Raw genomic sequence first — 14,049 nt, 5'->3', positions numbered from 1 at the left:
AGAGAGGGCTCAGGGGAGAGTGAGAGAGCTTCTCCTGCCGGCAGGCGGGGCAGCCGTCGGGGCGTCCGCGCGCGTCGCAGAAGAAGCGGCAGAGCGAAACGGCGCCTGGTAAGCATCACGAACCTTGATGGCTGATGGCTCGCTGGTAAAGAAGAGTCTGCAGGGCCAGGCGGCGCCCGCAGAGCCGAAGCGATGCTCGCGGTGCCGCACGACCCGCGAGGCGCCTAGTGGCACTCAATGACTCTTCCCCGATTCATTCGTGACCATGGAGCATGCCCGCGAGGCGCCTAGTGAGCAAGTTCCGTCGCGAGTGATTCGTCAGCGACGGACTCCGTCCGCCGGACCGCGTTGCGCTGCAGCTGCCTCCGTCCGCCTCGAGGTCGGCGCGGTTCGAGTAGAAAACGCCCTTGGGCACCACCCGAGGCCAGAGAGTCTCCTGCACCGCCGCTCGAGACGGCGGCGCCTCCTTCGGCCGCAGCACCTGCGATCATTCACATCTCCCGTCATGGCGAGTGGCAGCACTTCATGCTACGCGCCTCCCCGAGGCTGCGGCGCCGTACAGCCGGCGGCGAGGGGGCCGTAGCCCCTCGAGATCACACGGCTGAGCCCTCGCGCTGCCTGCCTCCCCGCGGCACCGCCTGCTCGCAGATGGGCTGCGTGAACAGCGTCTCCTCACACGCCTCGCGCTGCTCGCCCCGTCGGCTCGCCAGCTCGCGGCGGTGCGGTGCCGTGGCTCATGGCAGGCACGCCCGTCGACGCAGCCCGCGACTGCTCCTCCGGGTCCGACTCATCGCTGAAGCCAGACTCGTCTCGCTGCTTGAAGTCCGTCCAATCTCCTAGCGTGTTGCCTCGCTCGTCGTACTTTGGAGAAGCTGGCCTTGGGTGGTCGGGGTAGTCCGGCGGCGACGTCGCGAGCGACGGAGGCGGTGGCGGCGGCAGTGGCGGCGGCGGCGGAGGCGGCGGCGGCGGAGGCGGCGACGAGCGAGCGCCGTGTGCGGGCTCGAGATATGGCGGAGGGCCGCTGCGTGGAGACGGCGGCTGCGGGAAGTGCGGAGGTGGAGGCTCTGGCACTGTCCCGTCGGGGTCCGGCGAGGTGAGCGGTCCTTGTTGGTCGGCGGGGGCGAAGAAGCGTGGGAGGTCGAGCAGCGGGTCTAGCAGCGTGCCTCCGGGGAGGATCTCCGTCCCGCCGGGCAGCCCTTCGGGCGTGGCGGCGTGCGAGGCGGCGTGCGAGGCGGGGGCATACCGCTCTGTCGGTGACCCTGGCGGCGTCGCGGACAGCGGAGGAGGCGGGCGCTGCACGACGAGCAGTTGGCTCAGCTCTGCTTGGCTCAGCTCCTCCTCCTCGGCCGCCTGCCCGCCACCGCCCTCCTCCTCCTCCTCGTCGGCAAACTCGTCAAAGAGGCCCGCCCCCGCCTCCGCCCCAGCCCCCGCCCCCGCCCCCGCCGCCGATGCCGCGCCCTCCGAGTCCACCCCAACCTCTATCTCCTCCTCCTCCAACTCCTCCTCTTCCTCCTCCTCCTCCTCCTCCGCCTCCGCCACCGCCACCGCCTCTGCCCCCTCCTCCTCCATGGCTTCTCCCGCCGCCGCTCCACCCTCCTCCACATCCATCGACGTCCCCTCCTCCGTCCCCCCCTCCGCCACGCCCTCCGCCGACCCCTCCGCCTCACCGCCGCCTTCCTTCGTGTCGGACGCCTCGCGCACTCGCTTCACGCCCGACACCCGCACCGCAGGCCCATCCCCGCCCAGTCCAAGCCCGCCGCCTCCGCCACCCCCTCCGCCTCCTCTGCCGCTCCCCGACTCGCGGCGGTACGCCCGGAGGTACGCCTCCCTGCAAAAGGCGGGCAGGTCCGGCGGTAGACCCGCGAGCAAGCTGCTGCTTGGCTGCTCGGCAGCAGCAACGGGGGAGCGCTCTGCCGCCGTCGCCGCCACCGCCGTCGCCGCCGCCGCCGTCGCCGCTGCCGCCGTCGCCGCCGCCGCCGTCGCCGCTGCCGCCGTCGCCGCTGCCGAGGGCGGAGGCCCCGAGGATGCGAACGAGGAGGTGGCGGCGGCGCTGGTGGCGGAGGAGGAGGGCTCCCTCTCCTCCTCCGGCTCCCTCTCCTCGTCCGGCCGCTGAGGGCTGTCCCCGCCGCCGTCCCACTGCGGAATCACGCCCGCCCCCTCCCCCTCCCCCTCCCCCTCCCCCTCTCCTGCCCCCTCCCCCTCCCCTGCCCCCTCCCCCTCCCCTGCCCCCTCCCCCTCCCAGCCCGCGCCGCCGCCGCCCTCCCCGGCGGGCTCGCTCCCCCTCAGGCGCTGCGCCAGCTGCTGCGACGCCAGCTGCGACGCCTGCAACTCCTCCTCGAAACTCGGCGCCACGCCTGAAGAAGAAGCGGCGCAGTCTCGGGGACTGCCCCGCGCAGTGTCGCACCTCGGCGAATGCCATCGGCGCCGGTGGAGACGCCCGCCCCTGCGAGGACCGCGCGCACCTGTCAAGCGGGGCGGTCGACAGCTCCTTGATTAAACTGACAAACGGCCGCCACCTCCGAAGACCGCCGCGGGGACCTACGGGTCGATTCATGGCTCCCTCAGCTGCCTGGTCCAGCCGGGCCACCACCACCCTCCGAGGACCGTCGCGGACCTGCTCCTCGAGCCGCGGCAGCGCGAGAGCGGGAAGACGCGCCTGCACCGCCACCGGGCTGCATCACAATTCGTGCCATTCGCAACTAACTAATGGGCTCGCCTCCACCGCCACCGCGAGCTCAATAGGTGAACAGCAACTGATCAAGTGGCGGCATTCACAAGCGCAGGCACGGGCTCGCCTCGACCGTCACCGTCCCAAGCCGCGTCACCGCCGCAGAGGTGACTGCTCCGAGCCGGAGCAGCTGCAGCTGCAGCTCCTGCTCACACCGGGGCAGGGGCTCATCGACTGGTGTCAGCTGTTTACTAGGAGCAGGAGCAAACGCAGCTCCTACTTCACAGAAGGAGGCCGTGAAGAGCAGCTGCCCGCTCCAAGCCTTGGCTGCGGCCGCGGCTGCCTCGAGCGCTCGCCGCGGCATCCCCTTGAGCGCCGCCGCCTCGAGCTCGAGCACCTCCTCCACCTGCTCACGGCAGGAGGTGTGAAGAGACGCTGCTCACAGCCGCGCCGTATCGAGTGCCTCCTCCTCCGCCGCCTCCTCCTCCTCCTCCCCCTCGGCGTATGCCCCTGCGGCGTCGGCCTCCGCGCCGAGGGAAGACTGCTGCGACTGGGACGGCTGCAGCGGCTGGGAGGAGAGGCCACCCGCCTCGTACGCCTCCTCGTTCTCCTGTTCACGGCGGCGGGCGGTGTGAAGAGAAGCCGCCTCCCCGCCTGCCTCCTCCTCCGCGCCCCGCCATCTCCTGGTTGATCTCCCGCAAGAGCGCGTCGAGGCCTGACTCAGCCGCGGAGGCGGATTAGCCGAGTCCTGGCCGAGAGGCAGCCAGACACCGCAGAAGCGCGGCGGTGCCGTCTTGCGGCGGCTGCGACAGCTGCGGCGGCTCCGACTGCTGGGACAGCTGCGACGCCTGTCGATGAGCAACGCATCGATGGCTCCAGATGACCGATCAGTGCGGCCTGCCTGCTGCACCTTCGCCTGCAGCTCTGCCGTGTCCGCGGCGTCGATGAGCTGGGTGAGCCCTCCCGGCGGCTCGGTCGGGCCTCCCGCCGCATCGGCAGACGCGACGGGGGAGAGGGGGCCGTCCATGGCCCAGCCTGATCACCAACACACAGCACTTCATTGCAGCGTGACACGGGGAAGAAGAGCCGAGCCCTCCGGGGCCCGCTAGCCGTCCCCGGACCCTCCGCCGCCGTCCTCGTTGCCCGCCGCTCCCTCCTCCTCGTCCGCCTCGGTGGCGGCGAGGATCTGCTCGAGCACCTGCAGGCAAGTGTGAACAGGTAGGTGTGAAGGAAACGGGCAGGTGTGAAGAGGCAAGTGTGAAGAGGTAGGTGTGAAGAGGCAGGTGTGAAGAGGTGGCGCTCGATCGAACCCGCATCGCACCGCTGTTGCTACTACAACTAGCAATGAACTACAGGCTAGTCCGCCTCGAACTGGTCCCGCACCGCACCGCTGCGTGCGGGAGGAAGAGCACATCGCAGCGACGCCTCGGCCGCCGGCGTGCCTCCCTCGGGAGTCCTAAGAGTGCATCCGTGCTCGTTGACAACGGAGGGACGCCGGCCAGCGTGCCGCCCTCGAGGGGACCCGTTGGGGCCGCGCAGCGGGGCAAGCCCGAGTGCTGCCCGCCTGCTCGCAGGGGCGGAGGTGTGTGGAGAGGCGGGCCTCGAGGTGTGCAGAGTCGTGGCGCTGCCCGACCTGTCGCGCTCGTCCCTCCACAAATTGGAGAGGGAGGAGACCTGAGGGCCCACGCTTGACAGGCTTGGCAGCTCACCGGCGGACAAGTGCACAAGTCGGGGAGGGGCGCGGCACCATCTGCACGTCGGCGCGGGCGGACGAGAGGGGCTCGTGCAGCACGTCTCGCGCGTTGAGCACCTGCTCACAGCTGTGGCTGTGAAGAGGGCGAGAGCGACTCGCGCAGCACCTCTCGAAGCAGGACCTGCGCCGGTGCCGCGTCTAGCTCGAGCTCGCAAGAGGTCAGCCGCGGCGCGAGGTACCGCACGCACAAGCCATGCGTCTCCCCCTCCTACAGCACACGCCTCCCCGAGATCTGGCCGAGGGGCACCCGAGACTCCTCTGCCCCGTGCGTCGCCCCCTCCGTCCACACGCTTCGAAGCCCCGTCTCCCTCCGCCGCCTCTCGCTCCCGCCTCCAACGCTCCCACCGCCTCCCCCTCCGCCGCCTCCGCCTCTGCCGCCTCCGCCGCCGCCGCCGCTGCCGCCGCTCCCCTCGCCGCCGCCAGTCTGCGAGGCGAGTGGAGAGGCGAGAGGGCGCGCCGCCGTCGCCCGAGGCAGGCCCGGCCTCAGGGCGGGCAGAGAGGCGCCACCCAGCCGGAGCAAGTCCATGCCGTGCAGGTTGAGGTCGACCTGCTCACGGGAGAGAGGGGGGGGGGGGGGTGGAAGAGGCGGCTATCCACGGGGCCCTCCCCGCAGCGAGGGCCCCAGGCCGGCCTTGAACTTGAGCGCGTACCCGACGTGCGACTCGTACGGCTGCGCCTGCGGGTGTGTGGACAGGTGGGTGGCCTGGGAAGGAATCGCGGCGGTCGGTGACCGATGCGGCGGCGGCTGCGCCCGCTGCAGCGGCGGCACGAGGCCGAGGAGAAAGAGGTCGGCCGCCTCGACGACCTAGTTGCCGAGGGGTGGAGAGATTCGTCATTCTGCCGGGGCGACGCCGGTCCGGCCCCCCCTCCACCCCCCTCCCCACCTGGTCCACGCCCCTGGCTTGCGTCTCGACCAGCACGACACGCAAAAAAGGGCGCGCCTGCCGAAGGGCGTCGAGATGAGCCGAGATGAGCCGAGATTGATCCGCCTCCACTGAGCCGCGAGAAGGCGGCGCGCGCGTAGAACGGCCTCCGTGAGGCCACATCTCGGCTGTATCTCGGCGAGATCTCGCCTCGGCGTGGTAGCCGTAGAACGGGGTCCTCGACACTACTGCGATGTCAAACACCCTCGCCCGCTCACGCTCCGCCAACGCCGGCGCGCCTACAGCCGATGGCGGGCGCTGCTGCTACCGCCCTCGTCCGTGCCGCCCTCTCCCGCCCGCCGCCTCCGCCTCCGCCGCCTCCGCCGCCGCCGCCGCCGCCCGTCTGAGCGGCTTGTGCCCGCGCGGCTCGCTCGGCGGCGCGCTCGTCCTCGCGGTGCGCCAGCGCCGCGTCCAGGCTGTCCGCCACCCTCCGGCGAAACGCCGCCACCCGCTCGTCCGGAGCCGACGCCAGCCAGTGAGGGCCGGGCACGAGCAGGTGCGGGAACGCCTCGTGCATGTGCACGCACGCCGTCTGCCCGCGCGGCGTGGAACCGAAGACGCGCATGACCGGCGCGTGCCTGCGGCCGGAGGCGGCACGCTAAGTCGCATGCTGCGTCGCGGCGATTCGCGGCCGGCAGCGTGTGCTATCAGCGGAAGCGCAGGTACGACTACAGCCCGCACCGGATCTTCCTGCCGGTCAGCGGGCTGTGAGTCGGGTCGAGGCCTTGGACCGGAGGCGTGCGCGCCGGCTCCAGCTTGACGATGCGAACGGCGAAGGCGCACTCCGGGTCGTCGTCTCTCATTCCTGGTCGATCAGCCGCCATGCTGTCAAACAAATCGATCGTTATTGGGTCCCCGCTCTGCAAGGGGCCCCTCCCTCCTCTCGCCCGCCTTCATAGCGCGAGAGGGTCTCGAAGAAGAGGAGGTAGTTGAATTGAGAAATGCGCTCCTCTTGCGAGACAAACAAATCGGCCACGAGGCCTGGGCGGCCGCCGCGCTCGGCGGCGGCCGCGCCTGACATGCGTGGTGAGGGGGGAGGTGCTGCTCCCTACCCCCTCCCCCCCCACACACCCCACAAAACACCACAGACAGCACTCCACACACACCATGCATGGACGGCGGAGGGTACGACGACGGACACACTCGCAAGACTCCAACAGATAACAGAACAGACCAACCTCGAATCTCAGTCGCTCGGGAGAGGCGGGTGGGGCGACAGAGATCAAAGGGGGGCGGGAGGACAGTGGCGTGGACGAGCACGCGGGTGCGCAAACAAGCGGACGCGCGATCTGAAACGTCGTCCTTGGCCACGTGCCCCGCTGGCAAACCACAAGAGAGGGTGGATAGAGATAGGCGCCTCAGGCGACCGCTCGTCCTGCCCCTCCCCTCAGCAGAGCGGGCGAGAATGCTAAAGCATTCACGCCACCTCTGCAAGGGGCCCCTCCCTCCTCTCGCCCGCCTTCATAGCGCGAGAGGGTCTCGAAGAAGAGGAGGTAGTTGAATTGAGAAATGCGCTCCTCTTGCGAGACAAACAAATCGGCCACGAGGCCTGGGCGGCCGCCGCGCTCGGCGGCGGCCGCGCCTGACATGCGTGGTGAGGGGGGAGGTGCTGCTCCCTACCCCTCGCTCTCCGGGATGGTGTGACCACCGCGTGAGCCCGGAACGGCCAGGGCGCAGTCCCCCCCCACGCGATCGCGTGTCAGGCACCTCCATCAGTAACAGTCCACCTCCTTGTACTCCTCGGCGACGTCGTCGACGCTAGTGGACCCGGCCTTCCTCGACCACTCGACGGCGTGACCGAAGCAGGCGCGGACGTACAGGCGGTAGCAGTCGGACGACCACCGCCCCATCGTCATGATGTCGATCTGGGAGGCGCCCGCTTTGAAGAGCGCCGTCGCGCCACCAATGCGCAGCGAGTGGGCGCCGAACTCGGCGGGCGACGCACCGGCGCGCTGCATCAGCCGCTTGATCATGTCCCGCACCTGCGCCTCGGTGATGGCGGAGCCATCGGCGTGGCGGAACAGCGGCGTGCGCGTGGCGCGGTCGCCGTACACCGGGTCGACGGTGAGGAGGTTGCGCAGCTCAGCTGGGGCGTCGATGAACAGCCCGCCGCCACCGACCACGAGCGGGACGGTCTTGCCGTTGAGATGCTGCATGTTCTTGCACGGCAGCATCATGACGACCGCTCTCTCCGCGGAGAGCTCAGCGACGTCAGCTCGCGACATGTCCCTGGCGGGGTCCCACTGGCGGCCTCTGACGGTGAACTCGGCCCCCCGCAGCAGCCCCTGGAAGCCCAGCGAGAGGGCGGCGCGCATGTTGGCGCCATCGACCGTCCTCGGATCGAGCATCGCGTCCATTTGCGCGCGCAGCACGTCGGGCGACACGCCTCGGCGCACTCGTCGGCCGGGGTCGCCTCGCAGCCGCCGCAGGCCCTTGACCATCTCGGCCACGCGAGCCAGCCTCATCCCGGCTGCCAACTTGACTCCCGTTCGGCGGAGGTGCCATCCTTGCACCGAGCCTACGTAATTGGCTGCCGTCGAGGCGAGAATGTCCCTCGACTCGACCAGCCACATGACAAAGCGCATGACGAGCCGCTCCTCGGCGAGCTTCCGCGGAAGAGTGGCGATAGTGTCTAACGGGCGGTACGGCGCGAGGCCAAAGTGGCGGCAGAAGGCGTGCCACGCCCTGACGCCGGTGGATGTTGCGCCGCCCTTCATATCGCGGGTGGCGGCCTCGAGCGCCTGCTCGATCCCCTTGTCGAGCCCTCGTAGCTCCAGCTGCTTCTCCGCGTCCAGCGGGTGCGAGCTGGGCTCGAGGGAGGCGTCGAACGAGTACTTGAACGGCTCACCCTCGTCGTCGAGGTACTGCGAGCCGATCGCGTCGCGCGCGGCTGGATCCTTGATCGAGAGCGCCGCGAACGCGCGGCTGGGCGCGATTTCGTCTTTCACGAAGACGCGCTGGCCGCCCTCCTCCTCCACGAAGTCTCCAGGCGGCACCGCCATCGCCTCTGCGAAACGAACGCTCATCCGGCGAAGCTTCGGATCCGCGAGCACGGCGCCATCGGCTCTTGTCCGTTCCGAGGCTGTCTCGAGCTCGCGGTACGCGCTCCCCATCGGGGCAGCGTCGGCCTTGGGCGCGTCTGCGTCGCCGGGTCGTTCGACGGCGACGGCAGTGAGCGGCGCGCCCCCCACGAACGGGTCACAGACGGCCCCCTGCCCGGCACCTCCGGCGCTGCCTCCGCGCCGGGCGCTCTCTGGATCGGCGACGCGGCCAGCCCCGGCTGCCCTCGTCGCTTCGTCGACGCGCCAACGCGGCGGATCCGGCTCCGGCGCACTCCGCTTCCCCGGCCAGTGCGGGGCGAGGGCGGGCGCTTGGCTCGATGGATCAGGTACCGGGGTGGTGCTCTCTCGGCTCGCCTCGCAGCCCGGCATCGCGGCGTAGCCGTACCCGGGATCCGGCTGAGGCGGCCTTTCCTCACCTGAGAAGGCCAGAGAGATGCGGATGACCGGCGAGTCGCCGGTGGCAATGCGCACGAGGCGTGTGGTGGGACTAGGACGGGGAGAGGGAGGCGCTGCTCATCAGAGCGACGCTCCCGGCCGAGCAACCATGCCACGGATTGTTCCGCCGTTCGTCATCCACCCATTGCCCGCCAGTCCATTTGAAGTGGCGACCACTGCAGCGCAGGCCCTTTGCCGCGGCTGCGTACCGTCGCTCCCCGTAGGGACCCTGACAGTCGGGCGCCGTCGCTCCCCGAGGGGGACCCTGACAGCGCCCTTCGAACGTCGCTCCCCGTAGGGACCCTGACAGTAGGGCACCGTCGCTCCCTGAAGGGACCCTGACAGTACCCTTGCGCTTCAGCCGTCGCTCCCCGTAGGGACCCTGACGGTCGGGCGCCGTCGCTCCCCGAGGGGGACCCTGACAGCGCCCTTCGAACCGTCGCTCCCCGGAGGGGACCCTGACAGTAGGGCACCGTCGCTCCCTAAAGGGACCCTGACAGTACCCCTTGCGCTTCAGCCGTCGCTCCCCGTAGGGACCCTGACGGTCGGGCGCCGTCGCTCCCCGAGGGGGACCCTGACAGCGCCCTTCGAACCGTCGCTCCCCGGAGGGGACCCTGACAGCACGGTGCAGTCGCTCCCTGAAGGGACCCTGACAGCACGCTCCTTGGCTCCGGGGCATCTCCAGGCCCCACGGCGCGCTCGACGGACTACTCCGTCCGGTCGGCGCGGGCAGGGCGGCTTCCTGCCTCCACTGCCGTACCAGTCCCGCCCGACGTCGGCGAGACGGGTACCCGAGCTGGTTTCTGGGGGCAACCAGCCACCCGCCGCCCGCGGCGCCATACACGGCCCGGGACGGACTCACGACAGCTGTCGCCACCGCGGCTGCGGCTCGAGCTTGAGAGTCGGCATGCCCGACGCGGCGGCGATCCGCAGCGCGTCCTCGAGCCTCTCGCCGCCCCTCGACAGGCCATCAGCGATGTCGTTATCGACGGAGGCGATGCGCGAGGCGGCGGCGAAGATGCCACGCTCCCAAAAGGCTTCGTAACGTCTCCCGAGCAGGTCCTCCATCGCGGGCGCCCGCGGCTTGCCGCGGTCAGCGACAAACTCGGCGGCTTCGTTGTCGACGAACTCGTGCACGTATTGCACGTCAAAGCCGCGCCCCTCGGCGTAGTCGAGGAAGGCGAACGTGCCGATGTTCATCGCCGCGAGCTCGAGGACGTTGATCGAGTGCTGCTTGCACTCTTCCGGCGTCCAGCGACCCTCGACGTACACGAAAGTGCCGTCGATGACGCACCACGCGCCGAAGCCGCTCTCGGAGGAGTCCTCCTCCTTCGAGGCGTCCGAGTAGGGCGTCAGCACTCCGGCTGATCCCGCCGCCGGGAAGCGGCTCCGCGTGGCAAACGGTACACCGACGGGCTCCTGGAGCTCCAGCTGAGCGAGCTGCCACCGCAGCTCGGCGAGCGCGGCCCTGCCGAGCGTCGCCCTCGCGCCGGCGAGCCTGTTCTCCGCCTTGAGGGCGCGACGCACGTGATACAGATGCTGCCGACCGAGCGGGATGAACGAGGCCGCGTGCAGCAGCTTGTGCGTGAGCGAGTTCAGCGCCTCCTTCGGCACGACCACGACGCCTCCGGACGGCTCCACATCGAGGACGGCGCGAGTCGCCGCGGCATACCTCTCGCACTTGCCCTCGGCGGGCAGGACGCGCTGATCTAGGATCCGCAGGTACGCGCCGAGAAACTCCATGCCCTCGCGCGAAGGTGGGCTGAGCTTGTCGTCGGCCATGGAGTGGCCGAGCTGCTCGACCACAGCCTTGGCGGCCACATAGTAAAGCTGGCTGCGCCGCCACACGACTCCGTCAACCTCGACGTCATCATCAACGCAGACGCCGCCCAGGTCGTCGACGTACATGAGGATGAAGGAGAGAGCGGCCCCGCGGTACGCCGCGGCGCCGGCAGCGAGCCGACGCCGCGCCTCGAGCCAGCGCCTGACCACGGGATCCCTCGGCGGGTACTTGGCTTCGAGCCGCTCGATCTCGCGACGTATCGCCCAGACGAGATAGCAGCTCTGTCGGGACATGAGGACTGGAGCCTCGCGCTGCCCGAACTGGATCCGCTCGTCGAGTCCGAAACCGTCCTCGTGGACGAAGCCGGACATCCAGACGTCGCGCCGCTGCTTGCCGGTTTTACGGAAGTACGCCTCCAGGTCGAAGCCCCAGAGCGCGATGGGCACTCCGGCGGTCGCGAGTATCGCGGACGCCTCGGCGAGGTCCCGGATGGTGGCGTACTCGACTGGGTCGATCGAGTCGAGGTCGACCGAGTCATTGTACGAGGTAACACCGGGGACTAGCGTCATCGTCTTGTCGATGGTCATGCGGTACTTGCCATAACGCTCGACAACGTTGAAGGGGTCGGCGCAGTAAGGCCAGACGGGAGGAAGCTCTCTGCCAGCCTCGACCCAGCCCTTGGCGCGGTCCTTGGCCGCGCATTTGGCAAAGCCGGCGTGCTCCTTGAGCGCGCCGACGTGCGGCTGGCCGAGCAGGCATCTCGGCGCAATGTGCGGGCCCGGGTATCCGTGCAACATGTACGAGACGATCTCCTGGTCCGGGTAATCGGTGGCGAGCTCGGCGACGGCGGCGCGGTCGAGCTCGCCGACGGGCTCGGAGGAGGGCCACGCGGAGGGCGTGATCGGGTGCCACAGGTCGGCGTCGGGATCGTGGCGCCAGGTCCAACCTCGGCCCGCCGGAAGGATCGCCTCCTCCTCGCTGAGGTAGACGGCCTCGGGTCGAGCGCCCCTCGCTCGCTTCCACTTGCCTTTGGCCGCCAGCCGCAGGCACGTGCGTACGTCCCGGCGGAACCGCCGCAGCCGCCGTATGACTGGCCCGGGGATGAGCTCCGCGGTGCGCAGCGGGGCCGGCGGAGTCCGATCTTCGGCGGGCGGCTCGACGGGGTCGGTCGACGGCGGCTCGTTGGCGACGGGCAGCAGCTTACCTCGGAGAACGTCCTCCTGCTCGGGAACCAGCCTCCGCAGCGAGCCGGAGGCGGGGGGGCCGCGCGGCTCGGCGCAGACCCGCTTCTCCATCGCCGCCGTGAGGATAGCCTCCTTCACGGCGTCGCCGTGGCACTGCTCGGGTGCGCACACGCAGCCGAGGAGGAGGCGACCACCTCGGGCAACGACGAATGCAAGACGGTCGATTTCGCCTCGCACTGCCTCCGGTGCGGGAGGCTGTTGATAGACGAGAGGCTGACCGTCGGCTGGCGCGCCGACTGTGCCTGCTATCTCTGCGAGATCGGCCTCCTGCCTGTTCATGACGCGCCGCAGGTAGAGCCTGTGCGCGTCGCACACTGCGCGGCGCGCCACCTCGTCATCCATGCCCCTCGCGACGAGAGGGCGGATCGGAAAGGGATTGCCGAGCACGCCGAGGCGTGTGATGTCGACCGACCCCTCGTCCGACCGCCGGCCGACCGCCACCTCGCCGAGCGGCCCCGCATGGGGCATGGCAGACCCGACCGCCATGGCGGGCGCCTGCGCGGCCTCTGGCAGTAGCTCGGTGTCGGCAGCAGTGTCGCGCTCCGGTGGATCGGCAGGGTCGGGGCGGGTTCTGCACCCAGGACCTCGCCCGTCGCCTGCCTCACCACTGGATGCGGCCTGCCGCCGCTTCAGTCGCTGTCGCGCGCGCTGAGACAGCTGCGCGTCGCGCATCCCGTCGCGCGACCTTTTGCTGCCACGCAGATCGTTACGACGGCAATCGACAGCATCTGCGACGATGCCTGGCGAGCCGCGGCCGGCGGCGGGGGCGTCGAGATCCTCGCCCGCCGGCTCGCTAGCCTCGCCCGCAGCGTCGCCGGCGAGATGGCTGCTCTCCTTCGGAGCACCGCCGCCGAGCGACGTGAGGCAGTCCGAGATCGCCTCGGCCAGTCTGCGGTTCATCAACGGAGGGTACGCAGCAGCCCGCGCTGCACGTGCGCCGACAGCGACGTCACGGTGGCCGTCGGGGTGCTGGCACGCGAGCCTCGAGAGGTCCACGAGCTGCGGGACTAGCTGCGGCGAGACCAGCAGCGTCGTCCACTTCTGAAAGTCCGAGCCGAGGGCGCACTGGGGGAAGGTGATCTTGATCGCTCCAGTGCGGTCGGCGAGCTCGATGACCTCTGGCACCAGCCACAGAGGCGCGTGCGATGCAAACTTGGCCTGGTAGAGCGGGCCATCGCCTCTGTCGGGCGGGTTCTCGATGATGAAGACGCCGCCCGCGTCGGCGATGGCCTGAGCGATGATCACGGTTCTACGCACGAGAACGTTTGCGGTCGCCAGCTCGTTGAGGTTTTGGCGCGGCACGCCGGGCATGCCCATGGGGTGTAGCCGGTCGCGCAGCTGCGGCGGGCCCTCTCGACCATCCTGCTGCGGGATGCGCAGGACGGAGAAGGTGCCGCACGGCGTGCCCAAAAGCACCGCCTTGACCGCGCCGCTCTGAATGAGCTCCATCACCTCGGCGAAGACGCCATCGTCGACCAGGTTATGGCCGGGGTCGAGGATGATGTCTCTCTCAATCACATCAAAGCCGAGCGCGGTGGCAAAGTGCGCGAAGCTCCCATCCCGCGGCCCGCCCGCGAACAGGTGCAGGAGGAGCCCGCGCGGCGCGCTCGGGCTAGTGTCGCAGCTGCCCAGAGCAGCTGCTGCCAAATCTCGATCGACGGACTTCCGTCCGTCTCGGGGATGCGGCGATTGCGGCGGGGGCGCACTAGAACCCACCTCCACATCGCTCCCGCCGCCCTCCCCTCCGCTGTCATGCTGCGTATCACACCCATGCGCACACACAGCCGAATCACTCACATCAGTCACGCACGACACTGGCACGGTTGCCTCGGGCACCACACTCGGCGTCGATGGGCCGCCGGGCGGGTCGGAGGCTGCCGCTGGCCATCAGCCGTGATGGCCGCGGCACTCGGCGGCGTCATAACGGCAGGAGCCCTTGATGTGGTGGAACCAGCACGGGTCCTTGCCGTCTTTGCGGCCGAGGCGGGCGTTGAGCTCCTGTTGGGTCTCCCCGGGCTTCTGCGGGTTGCCGCCTCCGCCGCCACGGCCGCCGCCTCCGCCGCCGCGGCCGCCGCCGCGGCCGCCACCGCCGCCGCCGCGCTTGCTGTGCTTGCCGCCACCACCGCCGCCGTCGCCGCCGGCCAAGCGCTTCTTGACGGCGACGAGGCGCTCCTCGTGCTG

General features: G+C 70.2%; 3 protein-coding genes across 3 annotated transcripts; all 3 read right to left on the bottom strand.

Annotated features, from left to right (window-relative positions):
- Positions 1-2,771: 2,771 nt before the first annotated feature.
- Positions 2,772-3,695, bottom strand: EMIHUDRAFT_227428 (hypothetical protein; the record flags this gene model as incomplete). The annotated part of the gene is made up of 3 exons (XM_005788021.1): positions 2,772-2,873; positions 2,949-3,074; positions 3,579-3,695. 3 exons carry the CDS (start codon positions 3,693-3,695, stop codon positions 2,772-2,774), a joined length of 345 nt encoding a protein of 114 aa, XP_005788078.1.
- Positions 3,696-3,773: 78 nt separating this feature from the next.
- EMIHUDRAFT_227427 (hypothetical protein) lies at positions 3,774-6,147 on the bottom strand (the record flags this gene model as incomplete). Its single annotated transcript, XM_005788020.1, has 11 exons — positions 3,774-3,866; positions 4,052-4,124; positions 4,191-4,232; positions 4,302-4,342; positions 4,416-4,478; positions 4,543-4,629; positions 4,929-4,968; positions 5,072-5,226; positions 5,306-5,362; positions 5,772-5,922; positions 6,026-6,147. 11 exons carry the CDS (start codon positions 6,145-6,147, stop codon positions 3,774-3,776), a joined length of 924 nt encoding a protein of 307 aa, XP_005788077.1.
- A 3,552-nt stretch (positions 6,148-9,699) lies between these two features.
- EMIHUDRAFT_227425 (hypothetical protein) lies at positions 9,700-13,640 on the bottom strand (the record flags this gene model as incomplete). Its single annotated transcript, XM_005788019.1, has 3 exons — positions 9,700-12,596; positions 12,714-13,480; positions 13,591-13,640. The coding sequence occupies 3 exons, from the start codon at positions 13,638-13,640 to the stop codon at positions 9,700-9,702; spliced, it is 3,714 nt and encodes a 1,237-aa protein (XP_005788076.1).
- Between the last annotated feature and the right edge of the window lie 409 nt (positions 13,641-14,049).

Source organism: Emiliania huxleyi (genome assembly GCF_000372725.1).
Source record: "Emiliania huxleyi CCMP1516 chromosome Unknown EMIHUscaffold_139, whole genome shotgun sequence".
NCBI lineage: Eukaryota > Haptophyta > Isochrysidales > Noelaerhabdaceae > Emiliania > Emiliania huxleyi.
The sequence above is the reverse complement of the archived record's forward strand: the minus strand, read 5'-3'. Positions and strand labels throughout refer to the sequence as shown.